This window comes from Lampetra fluviatilis, chromosome 49 (assembly GCF_964198595.1).
Source record: "Lampetra fluviatilis chromosome 49, kcLamFluv1.1, whole genome shotgun sequence".
Lineage (NCBI taxonomy): Eukaryota > Metazoa > Chordata > Hyperoartia > Petromyzontiformes > Petromyzontidae > Lampetra > Lampetra fluviatilis.
In genome coordinates, this window is record NC_136323.1 from 1,693,685 (window position 1) to 1,720,320 (window position 26,636).

A 26,636-nucleotide genomic window follows, 5' to 3' on the forward strand; every position below is an offset into this window, starting at 1 on the left:
AAAGATCCCCCATATAGCCTTAACAGACTGTAGGGGCAAGTGCTGTTAGCGAGCACCTATGAAGGCCGGAACGGCACACGAGGGTGTGGGTGGCCAGCACCACGCCCGACCGCCTTTGTCTCCCCAGTGGCGATATTTACACACCGCACTGGGTACTCATTTAAGGCTGAGTCGACCTAGGGGAGGTCCAGAACCGGTTCAGATAATCGTCACTGGTATTGGCCGTGAGCGGGAATCAAACTTTTCCGCTCACCCTCACACATCCACTCACATCCACCACTCACCCTCACACATTCACTCACATCCACCACTCACCCTCACACATCCACTCACATCCACCACTCACCCTCACACATTCACTCACATCCACCACTCACCCTCACACATTCACTCACATCCCCACTCACCCTCACACATCCACCACTCACCCTCACACATCCACTCACATCCACCACTCACCCTCACACATTCACTCACATCCACCACTCACCCTCACACATCCACTCACATCCACCACTCATCCTCACACATTCACTCACATCCACCACTCACCCTCACACATTCACTCACATCCACCACTCACCCTCACACATCCACTCACATCCACCACTCACCCTTACACATTCACTCACATCCCCACTCACCCTCACACATTCACTCACATCCACCACTCACCCTCACACATTCACTCACATCCACCACTCACCCTCACACATCCACTCACATCCACCACTCACCCTTACACATTCACTCACATCCCCACTCACCCTCACACATTCACTCACATCCACCACTCACCCTCACACATTCACTCACATCCCCACTCACCCTCACACATCCACCACTCACCCTCACACATCCACTCACATCCACCACTCACCCTCACACATCCACTCACATCCACCACTCACCCTCACACATCCATCACTCATCCTCACACATCCACTCACATCCACCACTCACTCTCACACATCCACCACTCACACATTCCCTACTCACCCTCACACATCCACCACTCACCCTCACACATTCACTCACATCCACCACTCACCCTCACACATCCACTCACATCCACCACTCACCCTCACATTCACTCACATTCACCACTCATCCCTCACACATCCACTCACATCCACCACTCACCCTCACACATTAACTCACATCCACCACTCACCCTCACACATCCACCACTCACACATCCACCACTCACCCTCACACATCCACCACTCACCACTCACACATTCACTCACACCCACCACTCACCCTCACACATTCCCACTCACACATTCCCCACTCACCCTCACACAGCTGACATTGGCACACACGGCTCATTTGCATGTTAAAGGGACAGATCAAGTCAAGTCGCACAAAGCGCGTTACCGTGCTGAGGCGGAGGGCTGTCCTCTGCCGCCGTCTTGTTTCTCTTCACCATCTTCTCGCCGACGATTCCTAACTTTTATTCACCGTTAGCGATCTCGCGAAGACATTGAGAGCGTGGAACTCCACATACACGCAACTTCGCTTTCCCTCTCGGTTGCCTCCTATCGCTACTCCCCCCCTCTCTCTCGCTCTCTCTCCTTCTCTCTCCGCCCCCCCCCACCACCCTCCCTCTCTCTCACACCGCCAACGTGAGCGTGACGATGCCAGACGCGTGCGTGCGGACGAACACAAAGCAACTCTGCTCCCCTCCATCTACCCCCACCCCCCCAAGTCCATTCGCGCATCCATCGCCTCGTGTGTGGCTGGGTAACGGGCAAGTGATGGGCGCTGCTGGTGGCAAGATGTTAACTCCCTCGCCTTGTGTACAAGTGGTCGTGGGTTTGATCGCGACCCTGATACGCCTGCTGTGTTTTTGGAGTTCGTGTGTTCTCTCTCGTCCCGTGGACCTTCGGGTTGTTTTGATCCACATTCTGAAACGCGCGTTTCGAGTAATTTGGCTGAAATTTATTTGCACGCGATAAGCCACTTTGTTGAGCTATAATTTGTCGCCAGGCCGCTTCTGAATAAGAGCTATGTAGCTCAGTGCGCCTTACCTGGTTTAAACATAAATTGTTTAATTTGTAGAATGGTACATAATAAGACAATAGTGTATATTTAATGTATCGATTCGCTGCTTTTTTGAATACTTTTCAGTTTGATTATTTTTTTGTCATTTGTGTTTTTGTCTAGTCCGGACCTATATCCGCTCCCCCCATTCATATCCTTTGCATAATGAAGCATTGCGTGGAGGTCCTATGCAAGGCATTGAACCCTCATTACATGACAATGACATCGGTTTGCCACCTTTCCCACTAACGTCCAAACTCGGACACATCACTCAAGTTAACTCCAGGTCGATCATATAAAAAAACGGTGCAATATGCTCTAATAAAGTTCAACAGCACCGACACCTCACCAGTTCTCGGTACAAATCAGATCTCGCGTTGGCCGTCCCCTGCACTGGCTTCCAGTTTCACGTAGAATACCATTACACATCCTCTTGTTAACTTAACAAAGCAGTGAACCATCTTGCCCAGCCTACATCATTGACATCCTGCACCCATACGGCCCCTCAAGGTGTCTAAGATCTTGGGGATTCACATCTTGTCTGCATTCCCAGGGCGAGGTTTTGCTCTATCGGTGACCGAGACATTTTCCCCGTGTCGACTCCAGGCTAAGGAACGCTCTTCCACGAGGTATCAGAGGGATCTCTCTGAGTTTGTGGACATTTTAAATATGTGTCTTACAAACCTGGTTATACACTTCTGCTTGTTAAACATTTAGTTAATTTAGTAAATGGATTCTTAAAATTGATTTATTATAGACTGCCGCTGTTGTGTCCTGTACAGCGCTTTGAGATGATTGATGAAAAGCCGCTGTATAAATTGAATTATTATAATATTATCATTAATTTCTGCCACCCAAACTTACAGACTCCTGTCCAGGGTAAACGCTGATAAGGTGATCCACCCTGCACTGATAGCAGCACAGTGTAAACAACATTGAGATCATTTTCTACGTAGGCTTCCACGACAAATATCGTGATTCATAACCGCTTTCTTTTGGGTTAGGTCGTGTACAAATATGCGTCGTGAGCCCTCCGTCACCTGACACAGCGAATTAAAGTGTCACGTCAAATCAAACTTGGCCAATTTTTGTTGCAGCTTCGGCAGCACCAGCCGTGGTGTTGTCGGTGTCGAAGGGAAATCTCACAACGACGTTCCTCCGATGATCACATCTCGCATCATCAGGTTGTTAACATGATCCTCTGATCTCGAGTGGTGGTGTTGATGCCGAAGCAGTGACAGATTTGACACGCGTTCAGCGACGTGATAACTATATTCTTAGGTTTTTTCGGTAAAGTCACGTAGGTAAAAATTAAAATTAATAAAAGCAAAATAAAAAATAAAATAAAAATCACGACGTTTCCTTAATTTCGATCGGATCATTAGGGTTTATTAGTAATAAATCGGCATTTTGCGACCCCCACTGCCACTATGTAGCATATTATTGCGTGCCAGGAACTCTATGAGATGATAGGACAATTGTCTGAGTCCATAATTGGCAATAAATAACGGCAAAGCAGTTATGAGTGACTCACGGAATTGTGCGCAGTTGCGTATACAGGACACGACTTCCCTTAAGGCAAACACCTTCAGCGAGCGCGATGCCGATCACACACAGTTCGAATCCGACCCTCGATCGATGGCTGTGCCATCGCCGCACACGCGTCGAATACAAAGCAAGGGTCAAGTCCTTACTCAATAACAACTCCTATCATTTTTCATTGCTGGAGGGGTTGCCCCCCCTATCTAAAAATCCTGGCTCCCCCATTGGTTATACGTGTGCAGTCATTGGTGACCGGGACCAAGACCATCACTATAAAACCCAGCGTATTCCTGAGTGGCTGAACCCAGATTCTATCCCAGGATCTCCGTGGTGCTGGCGAAGCGCCCTAACCTCGAAAGTAACAGGTGCTGTTATTTTCCTCTGAGGTGGAACTGAGTTCAGAGCACTTGGCTTACGACCAGAAAGTTGCGAGTTCAAACACCACTTGCGGGCCGACTCACCACATTGTCATTATCATCAGCGGACGCGCGTTTGCAGCTTGTTGTGTATGTGTATGTAGGCATGTGGTTTGCCAACCGCAGCAAGTGCACAGTTGACGTGTCTCTAATGCGGTGTATTTTTAGCCGTTCTCCGAGACTAGCTCTCGGATTTCGGTCCCTAACTCGCCCCACCGCAGCTGTGGCAGTGTGTCTGTTCACAGCGGCCGCTGAACTCCGTCGCCTCCGCCGTGAATGTAGCGCCGCAAACGCGAGCTTTGTTTTAGGATGTTGAATTATTGAGGTCGCCGCGTGGTACGTGGGGGACTCATAATGGTTTATGTCGAGGACACTGCGGCTGCCACGTTGCGTCTGTCTTGCTCCCCGAAACCCGAACTGATCTAATCGATATCCACGATGGTCATCCTCTCAGATGTTATTCCCTATTTTGGCCGCAGCTTCGAGTTGGCACGGTTCAGTGTGACGGACACTGCGTTTGAATCTGGGTTTGAGCACTAAACCCATCACTTATTTTGATAAATTTAAACTCTGAGAAATTAAATGTTTCTATTGGCTTGAATGTCGCACGTCAACCAATCTCATAGCGGAGTGTGTGGGAAAGTGCTTCATCTCTTCCGTGTCTCTTCTCACCAATACTCACCTAGACCACGTGAAGCACGGTTTTATTTTAAACACATACCATTGGCCATGCGGAAAGACAAACATTGGAATGAGGTGTATTGCCTATTCATTCACTCTGACGCTAATTATTATTTTGTTTTTTTGTATTTTATAGTTTAGCGTCGAACTGGGACAAATATCTAATGGAGATGGTCCTTGCCGAAAAACATCTGGCAGTGTGCCAGCATTGGTTGAAGCAAGACTGACTCTGCTGACGAGACACTGTTTTGTCTAATCTAGTTCAAAGTTTACTTGTATCGAACCAATGCTGCAGAAAGATGCACTCCCAGAAGGCTGTGCGGCTGAAGGGATGTGTTAAAAGTATGGCCAAAGGAAACGCATATCACAGAGTGACCTGTGAGAGCCCTTCAAATTACCTCCACTCCGCACATTACGAAGCAGCATATTCCCAATCAGTCTGCCACTGAGAGTAATGTTCTTTGAATAACAAACAATTTTTTTTTCTCATTCACAATAAGTATAGAACTAAATTCACTAACGTGACGCCTTTGTTGTGGATGTCGTCCATTGGTGACTGAGCTGACACTATCAACTCGCAACACTTGCGAATCCAATTTTAATCACAGATGGGTGGAGTTTGCGTGTCTCTCTCTCTCTCGCCGTGGGCACGTGTATTTTTCTCCGGGTCTTCCGTTTTTTCCCCTCCACACTTAGAATCAGCATGCGTTTAAGAGTATTTGGCTGTTATACATTTTCACGTGATAAGCCACTTCGTTGAGTTATCATTTGTAGCCAAGTCGCTTCTAAAAAAAGAGCGAAATAGCTCAGTGGGTCTTACCTGGTAAAATGAAAATAGGTTTTTTTTTTAAACCATCAACTCATTGGTTCCAGCTCAGCCAACTTACTGTACCTTTGAACCACTCCGGCGACATCACAAGCAGACGCTCTTTCAATGGACCGGCTTGCCAGCTTGTTCATTTTACATCTCATCCCCTATTAAGCCCATACTGTGTTCGTGGTGTTGGCGTTTGATATTTCGGGCAGAGGGGATCCCTTAAGGGTTAGTCCCACAGAGGCTTGAGCTTGAATCTTCCCCCATGGAGATGTTGGCAGGGCAACGGCAGATCACGCTGCAACCTGACCCCGGATAATGACACGCAGAGGCACACCTACTCACACAGGTGAGTGTGTAGAGGTTTCTCGGGGCTTGTGGAAATTCGCGGAAGCCGTCGAGCGACACGATCGTGCACACAACGGGAGGCACCGCTCGTCTCAAATCGAGGCCATGAGCCAGTGGTGGATATTCCACATTCGTATGGCAGGAGCCATCCTCTCTCTCTCTCCTTGATAAATACGTAAATTTCCAAACATGTTCCAATGTTTTTTTAATTGTTAAGTTCACACTAATTGGTTTAATGTGATCCACCAAAAAGACCAGGTGGCTCAGCGGTAGATTATTCGAGAGGTTGGAAGTTAGAATGCTGATTGTGATTTGACTCAGCCCATCATCCCTTCAGGGTTGTTAAATGAGCACCACTTTGTGGGTAAGTCAAGAGTGGTTGTGCTATGGATACACTCGCCTTTGCCACAGACATGTGGATATTCCACCACTGGTTCAGGGCCGTAGACAAGAAGTGATCATCAATACCTCCATGCTCATTTGAGCAGAAAGTCACTTAGACTTTTTCTTTTACCCAAGAGGGATGGTATGGAAGGGTTCGGTCGACTCCTGACTTATGAACGATACTCCATTGTGAGACTTCTAGTCCAATGTGTTGAGACGTGGCAGGAAGATATAAGTACAGCAGGTGGGTTCGTAAAACAGCACGTGTGGAACTTTGAGTGCTATCCACTTGGATATGTGGGTTTTCTCCAGGTTCTACAATTTTTCCTTCCCACAAGCAAAACTTTCCTTAAAATGTAATTGCCTAAACATCTCAACTATTAAACGAAACAGTTTTTATTTTATTTTACCAGGTAAGGCTGACTGAGCTACGTAGCTCTTTTTCAGAAGCGACCTGGCCACAATTGATAGCTCAACGAAGTAGCTTATTGCGTGGACATTTCTAGCAGCCGAATACTCTAAATGCATGTTTCCAAATGTGGAGAGAAAAACCGAACCCAGAGAAAAATCCACGCGACCACGCGGAGACCATGCAAACTTCAAATATACAAATCCCATTTTTAGATTCAAAGCTTTCGTCACAGCTAAATTTAGCTGTGACGGTCCCACCTGATGACGGAGACTTGTGTTGCCTCCGGAACGTCGTGATTGATAATTTTATTTCTATTATTATTTCTATTATTTTATTATTTACTTATTTTTACCTACGTGACTTTACCGAAAAAACCTAAGAGTACAAATCCCACGATCGTCTGTATACCAGGCGAGGTAGTTAACATCTCGCTACCGTGGCGCCCCACGGTTGAACCACGGGACTGTCCAGGAAGAGTCTTGAGACTCGGCGAGGCTTTCCTCGGTAAATAATCCGGGTGGTGGCTGCACATGGTTGTAATTCAGGGCTGTGGAGGCGACGATTGGTGGCTCACACAAATGTTGCCAGGAAAAGGCGGTACAGCAAAAAATGTGGACTCCAACGACTGTTTCCACCTTTTACGCACGCATTTTATCCGGGTGCTCCAGTTTTCTGCCACGTGTAAACACTCGTCGATTAGCTGATGACACCTTCATATAGAGAGGACCAGGGAAGTCGCACAATCGTTGGTGCCCGCTCATCGCCTGGCTTGCCTTCCAGCTTTGTCTGTGGTTGCCCATCGTCGTGAGATTCAATTTGCATGGACGACGCTGTAAAAAACGAATCTAAACATTAACCGGGTGAGGTCACATTGAGGTTAATGTTTGTGCAATGGACCTGAATAGTTATCGAGCCGTTTTAACCAGTTTAGTTTGGACTTCTTATTTTATTTTTTAAGCTTAGAATTGGGCTCACATCTTTGTCAGTGTATTCCAAACTCGGACATTTTTCTCAGTCGGCCTAGGTCTATCAAAACTGTGCAGTATAGTAATAGGGTTTTACCCTTTCAACTGGTACAAAAACTGACACCTTTATACAAGGCAGTATACTGAAATAAAGTTCAACAATACCACCAGATATCGGTACGAATCAACTCATGCCGCCCGATACACAGGCAGACAACCACCGTTGACTTACCCGCAAAGTGGTGATCACTTTATCGACCCCGGGGGAATGATGGGTTGTAGCAACCCACCCAACCGCGATATGAACTCGCAACCTTCCTATCGCTGAGCCACTTGGCCCCGGAGTGTCATCTCACGAGGAGAAACGCGTGAATGGGGCCCATCAATTACAATCAAGTAGTGAGGAAGGGATTAGAACGGTGTCCTTGTGACGTCAGACACGTGGTCACGACTGCAGTTGCCGCGCTCCGCCACATGGCGGCAGCACGCGGTCGATGAACTCTTTCAGATTCGGCACCTGGTTTGTTTAAGGGGCCGTCCATAAATGACGTCACGCGATTTTGGACGATTTTTGACCCCCCCCCCTAGTCACACGGCGTCACAAAAAGTCAGACCCCCCCCCTCAAATATGACGTCACAAAGCTCTGCCCCTTCCCCCCAAAAAATATTAAACATGCTTCAAATCGTTTTAAACTATTGTCATAAACTATTGTCATTGTTGTGCGTATTTAACGTGGCGCTGTACCCTGATGTTGGTGAAATGTTTATTAAAAAGTCTATTTAATTAAGTAGAACGTGTTGTCTATATTTATTTAAAGTTGCGCATTCTGATGTGACGTCACATTTCTCAAACCCCCCCCCCCCGTCGTCACACATCGTCATAAATGTCTGACCCCCCCCTAGATACGTGACGTCATTTATGGACGGCCCCTAACATATCTGTCCGAGTGATTCTCAAACCGGTTAACATAGAGAGTCTACGGGGCGATGTTAAGAGATAGGGAACCGGTTCCCAAAAAAAGTCTATGGACCCATGTTAAAGATAGGGAACCGGTTCCCATAGAAAGTCTATGGACCCATGTAAAGAGATAGGTAACCGGTTCCCATAGAAAGTCTACGGGCCCATGTTAAGAGATAGAGATCCGGTTCCAATAGAAAGTCTATAGGGCCATGTTAAAAAATAGGGAACCGGTTCCCATAGAAAGTCTATGGACCCATGTAAAGAGATAGGGAACCGATTCCCATAGCAAGTCTATGGGCCCATGTTAAGATATAGGGAAACCGGTTCCCATAGCAAGTCTATGGACCCATGTTAAGAGATAGAGAACCGGTTCCAATAGAAAGTCTATGGGGCCATGTTAAGAGATAGGGAACCGGTTCCCATAAAAGGTCTATAGGCCCATGTTAAGAGATAGGGAACCGGTTCCCATAGAAAGTCTATGGGCCCAAAGCATTCCAGAATTACAGATTCTAAAGTGGAGAAATCCGAAGAGATGTGAAGCGTTGTCTTTGTGCTGGTCGCCTTTTGGCGTCCTCTGGTCTAACACCGTTTGAGACGAGGCTCAGAGGCTCAAAAGTAAGCTGTCTCTGGTGTGAACCAATCAGTTTCAAGGACAATGCAGATATTATCAGTTTGTTTTTGGTTTGCATTCTGACCACAAGCATTGTGGTTAATGGCAGAGGTGGGACAAAGTCATTGTTATGCAAGTCCAAGTCGAGTCGCAAGTCATCAAATTCATGACTCGAGTCTGACTCGAGTCCAAGTCACATGACTCGAGTCCACATCTCATAGGTGGGACAAAGTCATTGTTATGCAAGTCCAAGTCGAGTCGCAAGTCATCAAATTCATGACTCGAGTCTGACTCGAGTCCAAGTCACATGACTCGAGTCCACACCTCTGGTTAATGCAGACGTGATTCCTTGTAAAAGGTTTCAGTTTGGTGTTTTAACATATTAACACAGCTGTTTTGTTGCCAGAAAAAAAGTGAAAAACCTCTCATCGAGCTGTTAAGCTATTTTTTTACAATGTCCAGTCGGGGCTGGATAGAACGCTACAACAGCAAACAATGCAACAACACGATTAGAGTGCAAAGTGTAGCAAAGGTAAGCAAATCACACCAAAAAAAGAAACAAATAAAACTAAAACACTAACTTTTATCAGGTAAGGCCCAGTGAGCTAGAAGCTTCTTTTCAGCTAAATAATCTAAACAAACATCAAGAAGCGTAGGCGAGGAGTTGTCATCCAGCAGTGGAATTGACATTTTGACACTTAGTTTGGCCCGGCGCATCAGATTCACGGTAAATTTAAATCGGGGTCACAAATTGCTTTGCTCTCAAATTTTCCCGCGCTTTTCGCGGACGCGTGACGTCACCAGCACTGTTTGCGTGACGTCACCAGCAGCGTTTGCGCGACGAACGCGCGTGAAGGGGGGGGCGGGACGCGCGACGTCATCGCGCACACCGCATACTTCTGACGCGAAAACGTCATCGCGCGCTCCGCATACTCTTACGCGATGACGTCATCGCGCCATCGACGGCGGTGACGTCATCGAGCCGGTTCACCACCACAGGACCCGTTGATCATGGATCACTCTTTCGCAGGTAAAAAAAAATTACAACAAAGCTCCTTAAGCGCGTATGGGATTGCCGTCGTTTTTGGTTTTAATTACAGACCCGTCTAAAAACGTTCGATCTAAGCGTCGTAGCGAGGGGTACTTTAAAGACAATTATTCGTATCTGCGTGTCGCTTCCTCGTCGGCCTGCACGCTCAAAATGGCCTTCGCATGGGATAGAGAAGGCCGCATCCACAGCCGTGGTCAATCCACTGCTGGATGAAGCCCTAACACCCCCCCCTCTCCCCAACACATTCACATAGATGTCAACCCGTAAGGTTTAGTCGTGCGCTTGTACAGGGAAATAGAGTTTTCAGGTCCATACGACGCACAGCCGTTTCAATACGGGCAAACCAAAATGTGTTTGTTTGCGTTTCTCCCTTGTGGTGGGGCTTTGTAGGGTGAACGTTGAGATGTATAAAGGGCACGGGGTGACCAAATTAGATCTGAATTGGTCTGTAATAAGGGCGGCACTGATAAGGGGTTGACAGGTATGCGATCCACTGCTGGATGAAGGCTTAAACCTCCCTCAGCCGGCCACCTCAACCCATGAATTGCCATGTGCGTGTGGTCGGTCGGCTTGTTGATTTTCGGATGCAGTCGATGGTTCGGCCACCAGCGTCTTCGTAGAGGATGAATGTCCGAGGCGCGTGTGTGGTGTGCGCTGTGCTGGTGGGTGTCTCTCTGAGTGAGGTCTATATATATAAAATATATTTTGTTCTGACTGGAATTCACAGTCTATTCAATCGGACAGTTCGAACTTGGCATGACAATGTAGATAAACTTGTCTTCGCTTAACATGGCGGAACAATAGTCCCAAGATAACATAAATATGGTGAACCAACAGAATGGAATGTTGACACTGAAACATTGAGCAGATTAAACTGCTGACCAGCAGGTTATTCCATCAACTGCGGGCTTTGTAAAAGTTTGGTTTTAAAATGTATTTCTACGCGAACATTTTTTGCAAATGTTTCCTTTGGTATTCTTTTGTCAAAGTCTATGATTTTAGAACAAGTTTGATTTTTTTATTCTCACCCAGACCTTGAAATAGGAACATTCTATTTGAAAATAATCAAATTACTGGATGTAATCACTGGAAGTGATGAGACTAAATGTCTTTGTGCATTCGCTCATTAAATGTTTGCATTTCATACCTTGTATTTTATATAACTATCCCTGCTTGTAACATCCTCATGTTCCATAATGTCACATAGGTCCTTTGTGAATGTCGATTAAAAATCACAATCCAATAAGTTTTTAATTCAGTTAATAATGTAACTCGGTTTTTACACCTTTGCATTTTCATGCAGGAATTGTTCTCTCTCTTCCTTATAATCTTTTCAACTCTTCTCAGGCTCAGGCAGGTCAGGTCGCGAGTTCTACCATTCGGGCCGTGATGATTACGACAAGCACGGCCAAGGAAGCTCGGGGTCCGGACACCGATCATCCCAAGGTATGGATGTGTTTGTTCGGCTGTCGTCAGGTGGCCTTATTGTAAAGAGTAACAGGTAAATCTGCAACCCCGCAATTTATTTCTCATACAACTACTGGTGGAAGGACCTCCACGGGAGGGATCTCTAGAGGGGATATTTACCAACCCTTCCATGCTGGCCAAACATCCTGAGGGCTGGGATTACCCCCTGCTTTAATCCACTACGTTTGACCTGCCAATCTAAAAACTGCGGTGGTCCCATTTACACTGCTGGGGAGACAGATTAATAAACCTTCCCATTGTTTCAAATGCCATGCCGGGAGATCGAATTTAACTGTGACCTGGATTGAAAGTCCAGCGTGCTCACCATTACACCATGGCAGCGTCTCACAGTAAAGAATACTCGGTACAAAAATATAAAAAAACTCTTCAAGGCCAATTATTGCCCTGCTAGTTTAGTTCATATTTCTCTCTGTCTGCTTATTGATGCTAATGATTTCACTTTCTGATTCCCTGTTCAGGCGACATGCGACCCGTTGAAGGGGAAAGAGAGACGTACAAAACAGCTGCCAATCTTCTGGCCACAATAATGACGATGATAAAGGACGATCCAGTTACTGATGAAGGTGCGATGATGCATTTATGTTTGTGATTACGTGTGTGAAAGAGGTGGCCAAGCAGCTCGGGGGTCAGAGCGTTGAGCTGGCACTGCTGACAGGCTGGGTTCAAATCCAGGCAGCTGTCTGTGATGAAACCGGCTCCTCAAGTGTGCCGACTGGATGGTCTCAGCCCAGTTGTCAGTGACTGCACAAAAAACCCATCAGACTCAATTTGGTTCTGCACTTAATTTCCAGAAATTCCAGCTCTGAGGATAAAAAATAACGGTTTGATTGTGACAAAGTTCGCTCTCATTCAGAGCGAGTGGGCACACATTACCCTGTCCTCTGTGTGTGGACCAGGGATCACGCAGGTATCTCTGTGAAATCTGCTTCTGTGGACCATTGTCCAGTATTAAGGGTTGCTCTGTTGTGACAGAGATCCGAAAATATACTTTATCTAATGGATTTAACACCGAGAGCACAATTGGGATAAAATTGGGGATTTTTTTTATTGTGTGTATGAGCATCTGCATACAGGTGCGGTGTACAGCCCAAGTGTCCTGTCGTGTTTATGTGATGGGTTTGTTTTCTGTCCAGAGCTGCTGGATAATGCTGTGATGTTGGTAATTATTTCTAGGGGTGGAAGGAATCAAGTCATTTTGGTTTTCTGTATTCTGATTTCAGTAAATGGCGCATGGTACCTGGTGAGGATAACCATGTCATGTGAAATTGTTGTATATACAACCTTGAAATTATGATCTCGATGATGCTTATGCAGTAATGTTTAAGTAACACCTTTGATATGAAAATATATTTTGCTGTGGCACGTGACATTATTATAGTTGTACCATGTGAGTACATTTGTACCTCATTACTCTTATTTTTAGATTGTTTGACCACAAAATTGCTAACGTAAAACATGTAATAGAATCAAATTTGGTCATAATTCCCAGTTGCTGTATCTTGGTTCAAGACCTCAATTTCCATTGAACTCTACTGAGTTTTAGTCAGTGATATTCTGCATGTTAACTTCATGAAGACAATTGATAGTTTTCTGATGTCTGTATATGTATATTTGCATGTCAAGTAGTGGGTAGCGTCAGGTCTGAACGTATTGGGAATAATGTGTGCAACATATTTGTTTGAGACTCACCTGCTTTTTTTACATTTACAATGTTTTACGTCGATGAGTGGCATAACAAAACTCTTGACGATGCATGTTGAAACATGGTTCCAAGTAAGCACATTTGTGTGCTCGTCCCTAGAACCATTTGCACCATGTGTTGTTAGGGTTCCAAGATTTATGTTGGTTGATTGTTACATTGCATTAAAGTAGTTGACGTGTTTTCCTTCCACATCCCATTTAGGTCAAGGGTATGCTCATGAGCGATCCGCCAAAAGTGGGTAAGTCCTTGACCATCCCTATGACCGGAAGCTTTATACTAACATGACATTTTATTAAAATTTCGCCAGAATGCTCCTTCAGGAAAATACTGCAGACCATAGCTGTCCTATTTTATTGTTGCCATCCCTTTCTACGGTAGATTGTTTTCTTTTCCATTATTACATTATTAACAAATGCATTTAAATGGTCAAATTGCACTACAGACCATATCTAACACATGGTACTCAAACATTGCTCACTTCTTAAGTCTAGCTTGTACTTCTATACTGAAATGTTAATCGGTGGAGTACATTTATTTATCAGTAGGGGTGGCTCACAAAACAATTACACCCACGAGTATCATTGTTGAGTTTCGACCTCACTCCTGCTTAGATTTCCAGACTACAGTGGCTCATAATGCTCACAATGAGAACGTTATTTAAAAACACCTTCGATTTTTTTCATCAAACCATAAAGTTTCAGTGAAAGCGGCACATCTAGATACGTCCCGTGTTTGGGGTGTCACGGGTCACTACATTTTATTCTGTGCATGTCTTAAAGAAACACGATCAAAAGTTGAAGGGCTTTACTTCTCGAATGAGCATTGACGTGGTGCTCATCACCTGTTAGCAGGCCTGAGCCGGTGGTGACAATTCCGCGTTCCTGTGGTGGGGGCAAGTATAACTCGAGGACAGCCACAATCGACTTTCTCACAAAGTGGCACCAACTTTATATATATTGGAGGGATGATGGGCTTAGTCAATCCCCAATCAGGAATTGAACTCGCAAACCTCTGATTGTGAGCCACTCACTCTACTACTGCGCTACACTTAATCTCACAGTAAATAACACAACATTTATGTTGCTTTGTGAGTAAACTAGATATTGTTAAATATTCCATATTAAGTGTGATTTACAAATCTCCCTTCGCCCTACACTCAGTGTCAGTTTGTAGGTAAAAGTTCACGGTTTTGTGAAGATAATACCACCTTGAGTTTCACACAAGACAGCAGCGGGATATCACAGACAATGTTAGACCTCTTGAAGAAGACGTGCCATGGTAGCCTGCAGTGCAACATTTGTCATCAGCACTCTGGCAAAGTTTGTATACAAGTCTATACCAGCAATAGAACCTACTGATGTCGGTTATCAAGTCCCAGCATTAAATGGGAAATTGACCCTTATGAGGAAGGCGCTATGTACAGGTACAGCCACTTTTAAATCCGCTGTTGGACGAAGGCCTTCCCGCACCGTGCGTATTGTGGAGATATTTTTACATACATTACCATGCTAGTCAGTGTGAATTGGTGGAGGCTCAAGTACAAAACCACTTAAGATTTTCTCTTTCTCTCTGCTGTCTATCACATAGCCTGTTGTGTATGGAGGTCACTCATCCAAGCAATGTCCAGGCTCAAGCCTGCTTCTGAGACATCGTTGGGTCTGGTACATTCTGAGTGATTTGGCCTTTCGGCTCCGCTAGGAATCAATCTGTTGCTCATGTGCGGCCCTGTGCAGGGCTGTACTGAATGGACCTGGCATCTGTTGCCTGCAGCTGTGTGTGTGTGCACGTTCGTCAATGCGTGCGGCAGACAGAACACGTGATAGTGGCCTCTTTCCCTGCTGGCAAGCGTACAGCTTGACAACTTTTAGCCACAGCTGCAGGTAATCACAGACAGTGATGTCCCCACTTCACTCGAAGCGTTCCGCAAAAATGGAACTGCAGAGTGCCCCATTACGAATGCGTAAAAACTGGTTCCGCATACGGCTCGCTTGAAGCGGCCGATAGCAAGACATTTACATGCTCCCTGTTGCAGGCCACGTTAGCGGATGTGACATCACGGTGGCCTGTTCACGGTGGACAGACCATCGAGTTGCCCACCGAGTGTCCTCGCACCCCTGGTGCTCAGGGGCCAGTCAAACCCACGCCGTGGGCCCCGTTGTGGCCCGTGGGCTGTAGGTTGCACCCCCCCCCCCTCCCATGTTTCACTCCCATGTGGTGACGGTTCCCCTGTTGGGCCGTCTTGCCGCAATTCTCCCGTGAAGATTCAATACATTTGCAATGCAAACATTACTTCAAGGAGATCACCTTGATGTGAACTGGCAGTTGACTAAGCCAGTGATGAGCGCCAAACCCAGAGTCAGTTTGCATGGAGTTAGGTGGATTGATTCCTGCAGCTGTCTGGTTATTTTGGCGTCTATTTACCAAAGCCCATCATCTACGATGAAGTAGATGTTAAAGATCCTTAAGCTTGACTCCTTTACAAGAGTTGTTTACTGGGTTTCCGCATACCCCTGGGCCAGTCCATGTATGCTGGTGTCATATCCCAAGTCTGAAAATTGGAAGCTACTTTTCATTAAGCAGCCGTCCAAGCTCGTACAAAACACACTTTTCCCACTAATTGACTATTTCTTCATAGTGTTGGCTTATTTAGGGTTCCTTTAGAACATATAAATTACACACTTTTTAGTTTGACTTGAATTGTAGAAGGTTACATTTTGAGTGATAGCTATGTACTGATGAGTCATTCTTGAGCTTATTGAGTTTGTTAGGGCTCCCAGGATATTGCAGTTCCTGTGACATGAAATCGTGAAATTAAGGATTTTTTTTTATAAGTGTGAAAGTTGTTGAGCCAAATGCAAGCACCGCTCCATTGCACTCTGAATGGGTGTGTGCAGCACTCGCTGGCTCCATGAGGTTTGAGCAGCCCGCAGAGAGGTGCAGGACACGGAGCATAGATCATCACACTGCTCCGGTCTCCATCCACCCGCCCCTCTTCATTCGTACATGTTTCTGTGTGACACGACTTGTGATTTCCAGGTACAACTATCGCGAGTCGTATAACTCCGCACCACCCACGGGCTCCAAACAGAGCTTAGGCTACAACGAGCCCTTCAGTCGTCCGGGTGGATTGGCAGGAGGCCCTGATCGCTATGACTACAATGAGCCCCCCAGGGGCCAACAACACGGCCCCCAGGGCTATGGAGGTGGCTATGGAGGTGGCTATGATGATCGCTGGGGCAGCGGGAAGGAGTTTTCCGAGCCTGGCATCATGTCCAATAAGCACGGCTACAGAGGTCACGCAGAGCAGGCTGCATTCAAGGCACCTGCAGATATGCGAGGCTTTTATGGCCGTGGCCGCACCTCCCGTAACTTTCGCGGGCAGGTTGGCAGGCCAGGCTTCAACAACCGTGAGGGCCGCCAGCCGACAGACCACGGGGGAGCACCCTACGGGTCGGGCTTCCGTGGCTACGGTACCAAACCAGGCCAGAGGGGCGGCAGGCCCTTTGATAGGGCTGGCAGAGACTCCACGGATCGCAGGGACCGTGGGCGCGGGGGCACTCCGTCCTGGAGGGGCGCTGCGGCCGCGGATTTCAGGGAGAAGAAGGTGGTGCCCTTGTTGGGGCTGACCGCTTCACGGAAGAAGAAGGCTGGCGGCCGAGACGAAAGCGGCGGTGGCGGCAGCGGTGGCAGCGGCGGTGGCGCCGGTGCCGGTGGCGCGCCCAGCACAAGTCAGAAGCCTCAAAAGCCGACAGGCTCAGCAGGAGCTGGCACGGGCTCTGTAAGTAGAAGCCCCCCAACTCCTTAACCCTGTCGTCGAGCTCCTTTGAATGGTCACTCACATCCCCTAATTGGGGAGGACGTCATACCGTTTCTTCAGTGAGGTCAATTAACCGTTTCCCTCCCACAAAGATAGCCGTGGCTAGATAGGCCTGTTTTAATTTCACAAGGATTATTAGCTCCACTAGGCAATACTGCACATAATAGTTTTCTCATATCAGTAATTGCCATTTTTTTCATGTATGAACCTATTTCATTGTCGGCCGTTCAAGTTGATTGGGAGAAATATGGAAAATGTGAGAAGGTCATGTAATGTCGTTTGCAGATCGTCTGCACAATGTTGGATTTAAACGTCACGGCTATTACGCTTGTCAGAATCCGAATCTTTATTAAGACTGGAGGAATCCGACGAGCTATGAAGCTCTTTTTGACACATGTCCAGTAGGATTGCTTGTTAACCCAGGAAAGCCTCACTCAAGAGTACTTTTCAGGAGGGTCCTGGTAAGTTTTCGCAGTAGTAGGGGGCAATGTAGCTGTGTAATCGCAATTGAGTAATTTGCAGGTACTTTTTCAGCATTGGAATGTGTTGGCAAATACCAGTTAAATTGCATGTGTGTTTTTTATCTATGGGAGGAAACCAGAGAATGTAGCGGAAACCCACGCAGAACAGGGGTATAATGTTCGTAGACATGTTTGAACTTTTCACACAGTACATAGCCAACCGAAACTCTGTGTAGAATGGTACCCGAGTCAGAAATTAAATCCATGCCCTTCTTGCTGCCGCCAACAATTGCTCGTTACTTCTGACCACATGCGGTCTCCCATGCCCACCTGATTTAACATTCTGGCCAGATAATGTCACTCTGCGAATTGTAACGAATTGCACAGTTCAGCAAGAGTTGTGAAGATACATGGATGAGAGATGCCGGGAGGGGGGGGGGGCGGGGGTGGTGGTGTCCTTGAATGCGCACGCGCGCTCGTGTGGATGGCTGATGGTTACGTTTATGCACGGGCGTAGGAGAAGCCGAGGGTGACGGACAAGTCGGCGGCCACCAGTGAAGAGACGGGCACAATTAAGAGGAAGTTGTCACCTTCTCTGGGACCATCTGGCAAGAAAGCCAGCAATGAGGAGTCGGGCAGTATCGGCGAGCCCGGTAAGAGTTTGGATGGAGCGAGCCCATGGAGGTTCGTGAAGATGTTATGTGCAATCTTGAAATTGATTTGTGATTGGATTGATGTTAGACCAGAGGACGCCTTTTGGCGTTGGAGACTGCTCCAAAGAAAGCTGTCTCTGGTGTGGACCAATCAGTTTCAAAGACAATGCATATATTATCAGAATGTGCGTTTTGTTTGCATTCTGACCATACGCATTGTGGTTAATGCAGACATAATTCCTTGTAAAAGGTTTCAGTTTGGTGTTTTAACATCTTAACACCTGTTTTGTTGCCAGAAAAAAGGGGAAAACGTATTCTCATATTTTGGTACTGGCGAAGGAGGTCCCATGAAGTATCCAGCCAATTTCTTTGTTGGTGTTGTTGCGCCTCCAAGTGATTAGGAATAGCAGCTAAATTGGCATTTATATAGTGTTTAAATGCCTCAGCAATTCAAAGTGCTTTGCATCTGATCTCAAGCAATGGAAGGGTACCCCCAGTGGCAGCTGTCCCTATGAGCCGCAATGTGTAAAGCGGGCATTAGTCTGCCAGTAGGGGGCCATGCTCGCTGTGTGTGTAGTTCTCTATTGATTTAATTTGTGGGTAATTTTTCCAATTTGGACCATGATGCCATTTTGAATGATGGCCACTGTAAAGTAGATGGTGCACATTTCTGGTGAATACATCTGCAGTATTAACCCGATTCTGACCACGAACCTCTGCCGCAGCACAACTTTAAATCCCACAATAGTAGCAGCATGTCAGATATCTTTGCTTTATAGGATCCGTCTCCTAAGTAATCCACCAAGTTTCTGGGTGAGATGTGCTGTGTGCACAACCACAACTGTTTGGGTGTTAGCTTTTTCCCTAGCCTTGAATATCATACCTCCAACTAACAAATGTGTACATCTTGCTTTGCAGAAACCAAAATGGTCAGACTATCTACACATGGGTGAGTGTATTTTAAATCTGCTTCAGGTGTTCGTCTTTTATACAGGGTGACTCTACAGAGCCACGGATGATCCCGTTTAGCCAATTGCCCGGCTATTTTACAAGAGAGATCTATGTTGCCAAGCACGGCAGCAACAAAACAAAGGCAAACATCATTATTGCAGAGAACAAATACATAATCATTCAGGATTATTGCTTAACTAACAAACGAGGTATTTAACGGTCATAAATGAAATGCCGCAAATATAATATTACCAGCAGGAACCCGCGTAACTTTCACCGTAAAAGGATGGCGAATATGTACGTTTTATCATTTTGTATTTACGTTTAAGAAATTTGAATATTTTAGTATGTTAGGTCAAAGTTTTCAGTCATTTAGTTTAATATTGAATGCCATTGAATGTTATGCGTCTCGTGACGTCATAACCCCCCCCCCCCCTTCTCACAACCTACACCCCAAACTGGCGTCATGTCCGTACTCCTCTCCCCTACAGCCCAATGTCTCTGAGGTCAGCCCCCACCACTCCACCTCAGCCCAATCAACCCCTCCACCTCACATCACCCCCACCTCCTCAGCTAGCCAAACTTCTTTTTCTTGTTTTCCTTTGTGTACTCGTGTGTTACAGACAAACAAACCTATTGTTATCGAGATTGTGTGGACATTTTGCATTGCGCTTTTTTTTTCTCAACAACATCCTCTGTAAAACGTACTATGGTACCATTCTTGAAAATTTCTCATAAAGAGCCACCACAATGATGTTGAGATAAAATGCTTAAAGAATATTTTAATTATCTGTCACCCCCAGGTGTTATCAATAATACTTTTGTGGATCAAAAGCTTTTATTGAAGAAATAAAGGCCTGACTGGAGAAATAAAGATACCATTATATTAAATAATAAATAGGTGCCTTAAAATGACAGTCATGCCATGTATGGTGTCATTGGCTTAACTGTTGTCATGTGTGTCTGTGTCTTCCCTGCTGCGATTCCTCGCAATGGTGCACCTTCTGGCAGTACTGTGTTCTCGTGCCCACTGTGCCGCTTCCGCACAAAATACGAGAGCGAGATGGAGCAGCACATGCAGAGCAAGTTTCACATGGAGTCTCTGAGGCACCTTCAGGAGGGTTACGTGGATGACCCCCACATCTCCAAGACCATTAATGTGAGGCACAGAGCTCCCTCCGGGTGCACGTCCACTGCCCCTCTCCCCCACGCCACCCCGTCCCTCTCCCCCACGCCACTCCGCCCTTCTCCCCCACGTCCCCTGCCCCTCTCCCCCACGCCACACCGCCCCTCTCGCTTTGTTGCAGTCGTGAATGGGGTATACGCGGGTACTGTATGCGGTGACTCATCCCGACCCATACAAGTTCTAGTAAGCGCGTCGTATCCCAAGCAAGACGTCGTATCCCAAGACATTTTTTTCTCGAAAAAACACGACGTATACCAAATTCAACGTGTTCCAAAGCAGTCGTATCCCGAGGTTCCACTGTATAGCCACTTCCCATTTTTAGTCTTCTTCGGCACACTGCCGTCGCTAATAACGTTACTAAAATATCTTCGTCTGCATCTTCATTCTGACCCGTTAATTTCGTTGAGTCGTTATGTAGTCAGTAATACCTCTGTACGAAATATATAAGTTCCTGGAGCTTATGAGTGAATTGCAGTTGGATAACTTAAAATCAATCTTTAATCGTGCATCAAAGCACAAAACAAGACAATAAAAATGTTAAATACAATTACAAAGTTGTGGGAAACTGATAATGCGATAGTCGTTGCATCGTATTGTATCATAACGCAGCAACCGTCATTTCCACCACTGTCTTCTCAGGAGTTCATCGAGCTGCGATACCAGAAACGTAAGGCTTCAAATCAGATGTTAGGTGACCACTCGGACAAAGTCATGCCCAGCAATGCCAACAGAGGTTCGTAGTCGGTGTAATGTTGGTGTGTCCTTAATTACACGAGTGGATTTACTGTACCTTGCTTATAATTTGGGTTGTTTTTGAATGACCTCTGAAATGTAAGATATTGACTTGTATAAAAACACGATAAAATGAATAAATGATCACTGATTGATTGAAAACATCGTAAGATGTAGAGGACTGCACATTTGGACGCTGTCTTTCCGACAGACCTGTTCTTAACCTGAGCGACAGCTGCTTGCGTTGTGGCTGAAACGTCGTGAGAATCAGCTACTGTGGTATACAATTTGCACGGATAAAGCGTCAAATAGGTGATGCCGATGAGCTATTTTTGTGCCAATGTCTCAAGGACCAAGTTGGGACTGCTTGCTTGCGTGTGTCCACAGACAATGTGATATTGGACGACAGCATGGAATCGATGGAGGTTGTTCGCTGCTACGCCTGTAATGCCAATATATTTAACATTACATGGGTAATTAAAAAACACATGGATTCTGAAGAACATAAATTTAATAAAAAGGTACGGTCATTCCCTTTGTTGAATTTCTTTCATAACGTACGTAGCGAACCGTGCTGTCCATTTTTCTGCAGATGCAAACGTTCTTGTTTTGCTCTCCCTTAAGAGTCTGTGAATGGATTGTTTTGTTCGGCAGTCTTTTTAGAATTGATTCTTCATCGCAAAAGTCATAGAACCTAGAATCGAATTCAGTCCCATTTTACTGACTTTTGCACTGATTGGCACGCGCGAATGTTGAAGCGGCACCGCTGTGCTCGTCTTGATTGATCAAGAACCAGCCAATGTTAGGCACCAGCGATAGGCCTCATCAGTCACTGCATGGTCCAACGGATACAAAAATGTACACACACAGGGCTGGACTTTTATTATTGTTAAACATTTTTACGTGTGCTGCAAACATTTTTTTTCATATTGTACTTTTTTTTTACATTCTAGTATCGATAACACTAAAAAATTAATTTGAAAACCCTGGTCTCGAACACGTATATTTCTAGTCAAAATGGAAAAAAAAGAGACAACTCTGACAATGTATGCACTGTCCTTGAAATGGATTGGTCCACACCCGAGACAGCTTTTCTTAGAGCCTAGTCTCACATGGTGTTGGACCAGATGACGCTAAAAGACGCACGAAAAAAAACCTATTACTATATCTTGCTGCTGGCAAAGGAGGTCTCATAACGTATATTTCTGTTTGTTTTTCTAGAACTTCAATAATGAGCGGAAGCACAGTGTGCTCATAATTTGCAAGAGTATCCTGCACAACCAATGCAACTTCAAAACACTCAAAACCTTGAATGAGGTAGGTATCTATTTGTGTTGAGCATACCCATTGGATAAATGCTATTTTGTGTTATTCGCATAAAAGGGTCATTGCTTGTAATTGGTATGCTAGCAATGTTTGTTTTTTATTGTCATTAACATTGTTGCTGCTATGATCTTTATGACCCCTGGGGACCATTTGTCAACCCGAAGCAAAATTAATGGACTACTATGCAGTAAAACATCTGCTGTTTTGTGAATACAATTTCAATTGTGCCGTTGACATCATATCATGAGAAGATGATATTTTCAATTGGAACTAACATCTCAGACCTCATTCTCAGGTCCTTTTAATGCCACAAGACACAACATTCTGGAGAACTGAGCATTCCAAATTGTAATTGCGTTATAGATTTGTTTTCCTCTTGTGTTTCTGGTTGTATTCTGTCTCTGTGCAAAAGAAATACCAAAAAGAGGAGACTTCAGCAGTGGAGAGCTCCTCTTCAACACCTGAAGAGAAAGTAAAAAAGATTACGACTGCAGATGACAAGAGCAAGGATGACAAGACCACTGTTGGCAAGACCACCGTGGAGAAAAACGCCACCTTGAAGAAGACCGTCTTAAAAACGAGCGGCACGGAAACCAGCGCTACGAAGGGTCAAATCTCCAAGGGGACATCAAAACCCAGAGCCAAGGTTGTACAGACTGGGAAGGTAGCGGCGAAGAAGGCAAATGTTTTGGCCACAGAAAAAGCAAAAGAAAAGTTCCCGGCTAAAGACATCGATGTCAAGACCAGCAATACGAAGCAGAGTTCAGGATCAAAGACGACAACCCTTCAAGTCGAGAGGGAAGAGAACATCAATAAAGCATTCGGAGAGGATCTGAGCAAACAGGAAGAAGAAGAAAGGAATAATGCAGAGCTTGAGCTGGAAAAGGCAGAGGAGGAGCAATATGAGGTTGTTGAGCCAGATGAGGCAGAGAATGAAGAGGCTTTGAAGAATGAATGCTTTGTGGTAGAGGAGGGGCTTCTGAAGGCCAAGGAGAGTGATGTTCTGCTCCAAGATGAAGAGCAACTTCTTGAGATGTGCGAGGAAGATGAGTCTCTTGAGATGTGCGAGGAAGATGAGCCTCTTGAGGTAGATGAGGCTCCAGAAGAAGGTGACCCCGATAGCCTGGACGATGACACTTACTTGGAAGTTGACGCGTTGGCTGACGATCACGATGCATCATTCGGCAACAAGCAGAGCGTGGGCGATAATGGGGAGGAAGAGTCGAAGAACGAAGCCGACGATGATATCATAATCGAATTTGATGGAGACGCTGCCCTTCCAGCGAGCGTGGTCCCCACCGATATGAGCGATAATGGAAGTGAAAAGCCATTAAAATGCCCCCCTGTAGCAGAGGATGCTACCACAACCACTGCACCTGCTCCGTGCACTCCGATGCCAAGGGATGCACTGCCACCACCTACTATCAAAGCAGCAGCCAGAAAACCGATTAAAGGAGTCACCAGGGTGGCTGGAGGAGCCAGAAAAGCAGGAGCAGCTACAAAAACAAAGGCCAAACGGCCTGCAGGCAATGCAGTAAAAGGTGGTAGGGTTAAGGCGATTAAATGGGCAGTGGAGGCAGTTAGAGTAAGCAAGGTGGTGAAGAAGCCAGTGGTTAAGGCAATCGGGGTGTTTGAGGAAACCGTTCTGCCATCGGAAGAGGCTGCTGGAGAAATGGCTGAAGCCGGCAAGATGTTGAATAAAGCGATCCAGGAGGTGGTCCAGGAACATGCAAGCAAGCCGGCTGTGGAAGCCATGGCTTGTGAGGAGGCCAATGAAGTTGTGGGCTCGGAAATGCCGCTCGGAGCAGAGGAGTCGAAGCAGGACGAGAGGAGCACTGCAGTGGCGCTGCCTGAGGTTGTGGTGATGGAGGACGTTCTTCACCCGGCAAGAAGGGAAGGGCAAGCATTGGCCGCGTCAGTCAGGGGCCGCGGGGCACGGGGTCGATGCAAGCGAGGCAAGCGGAAGGCTGTGTAGAATCGGAGGCCACAGTGACGTGCGGTGTGCCCCTTTGTGTAAGCGCTAAGAGTTAAACCAGTGTCAATTTATATTAGCAAGTAGGTATTATTTGTATTGCTTTTATTTTTAGCGATATTTCTTGACATTCTAATTCAGGACTGTTCTCAAGTAAAAGCCAATTCTTGTCATACTAGCCTTTTGCCCGTCCAAGGACGGGTGTATTGCAGTAAATCTCAAACTTGCAAGCGAAAAGCAGACCGCGATGTGATATTCATTGCATCCATTCGTGTGCAATTTGTAAGGGTGCGGTGACAGAGCTATTTCCTTTTAAGGTTATATTCCCAAATTCATCATGACATCCTTTTTACTTCTATGTCTCAATAGCGTTACGGAGATTGCGTGACGTGAGGGTTCTGCCTTTGTAGTGAGGGTTATAAGTTGACGCTGAGCAGGGGGGAGGAGGCACATCGCCCCCCCCCCCCCCCGTGTAGATTGACGTCAGCCGCTAATTATTATGAATGGAGGGGGAGGGGTGTCCATTTGGAGGACGTCACCTTATGATTATTAATGAGGGGGGCTGTTGGATGTGGAGTTGCGTCACCTGCTCATGATTATTAATGAGAGGGGCTGGTGGGTGTGGAGTGACGTCACAAGCGTTAAGGACATTCCTGGGTGATTATAGTAGATATATGATAAGCCCCACCACTTAATAAAATCTTGGATGCATTATTTGTAGTGTTGCATTTTATACTTATTTGTGGGATATAAAGCAAGTTAACTTGCCAAACAGTAGTTAGTGGGTGCCGAAACTGCATTCACGTTTCTTATGTGTTCCAATTGCCTCTCCTGATTTTAGTTGTTTATGGTTTAAAATAACTTTCATTACTTTGAGACTTCTATATTTATGTATATATTTGGTGGGGATAAACCTCAAGAATTGCTGTCAGTTTATATTTGCAGTACATTGTAATTCACAGGCAATTGATTAATCGATTAAAATGTTTAATTGTCTACTTTTTTTGGTCATTTGAAAAGTTACCCTTATATCCTGTCTTCTAAAGGTAGGAAACCCCCTGCAAGCCACGCCCAGCGTGATGTAGCTGATAATGTAGAAATAATATAGCCACACCCATAACGTCCCATCCAACAACATGGGTGGGAACAGAAGTGAGATTTCCCCTCCAACTATTTACACTGTTGTCTGATTAGTCAATCGAACTGATAACTGGTTGAGTAACAGAATAATTGGAAAAAGCAGCTCTTCTTTACAAAATGAAAAAATCTGTGCATGTGATCCTGGCTTGACCAGGGCAAGCCAGGATCACATGCAAGTATGGTATTGAAAGTTGCATAGAATTAAAGTTATGTTCTTTAGCAATTGAACCACAGATGATACATTTTCCATTGTACTTATGTAGTATCAACGATTCAGAGACCGTTTCTCGGAGGCACCTTTATTAACAGGTCTCGTCCACACACTCTCCACAGTTACTTCGCCGAGCCTGTACACAACCCTAACCGTCAAACACTAATGGCGCTGACTGAGATAGCCAACAACTTCCAGCCACCCAATATCTAGTGAAGACGGCAGTGACAAAGGCGGCGAGACGACTGCTAGGACGAGACGAGTCCACTCCCAGAACCGGCAGTCCTGAGCTCCCGTTCTCAGCTCCTTTTATACTACCAGCACGGCCTGGCTCTGCCCTGACCGTGCTTTCCTTCTCGAACCCGCTAGCAGGTTCCAGGAGCCTCCAGATGGAGTCCTCCGTGACCCTTACCCCAGTTCCTCTCCTCTGCACACACACTGTGCACGCCCTCACCAACGTGTGTACTCTCCGTCCACCAGTTGCCGCTGTCCACCAGCCGGCGCTATGACACTACACTTACAAGGTACCTCATTCCACTGCTGGCAGAGGGACCTTCACTTGAGTAAATTCTGGAGGGCCTCTTAAAAGTTATTTGGCCATTTCATCCTCTGGCCAGACGAATTTCAAGAGGTGCAAGTACTAACACTTTTCTCTGCCACACGCAAGCTGCCGATCGACTGCTGTACCCATGTTTACTGCTGGCTTGACAGAGGTGGTGGAGGGGATTTCAGAAACTCGCACATTCGTTTCAACGGGTGCACTGGAA

General features: G+C 46.0%; 2 protein-coding genes across 6 annotated transcripts in view; one reads left to right on the plus strand and one right to left on the minus strand.

Moving 5' to 3' along the window:
• The window catches only part of LOC144948423 (choline transporter-like protein 4), a 60,769-nt gene extending 59,224 nt beyond the window's left edge, over window positions 1-1,545 (minus strand). For all 5 annotated transcript variants that reach the window (XM_078877870.1, XM_078877871.1, XM_078877872.1 and 2 more), the window contains exon 1: window positions 1,381-1,545. In XM_078877870.1, coding sequence (XP_078733996.1) covers window positions 1,381-1,432 — 52 coding nt within the window. In that variant the 5' untranslated portion in view covers window positions 1,433-1,545. The remainder of the gene's footprint in view (window positions 1-1,380) is intronic.
• Window positions 1,546-10,132: 8,587 nt separating this feature from the next.
• LOC144948421 (uncharacterized) lies at window positions 10,133-25,514 on the plus strand. Its single transcript, XM_078877867.1, has 12 exons — window positions 10,133-10,209; window positions 11,578-11,676; window positions 12,177-12,281; window positions 13,622-13,658; window positions 16,457-17,198; window positions 18,216-18,351; window positions 19,270-19,300; window positions 20,314-20,461; window positions 21,128-21,221; window positions 21,608-21,741; window positions 22,442-22,537; window positions 22,959-25,514. The coding sequence occupies exons 1-12, from the start codon at window positions 10,191-10,193 to the stop codon at window positions 24,519-24,521; spliced, it is 3,204 nt and encodes a 1,067-aa protein (XP_078733993.1). The 5' UTR covers window positions 10,133-10,190; the 3' UTR covers window positions 24,522-25,514.
• The last annotated feature ends 1,122 nt before the right edge of the window (window positions 25,515-26,636 follow it).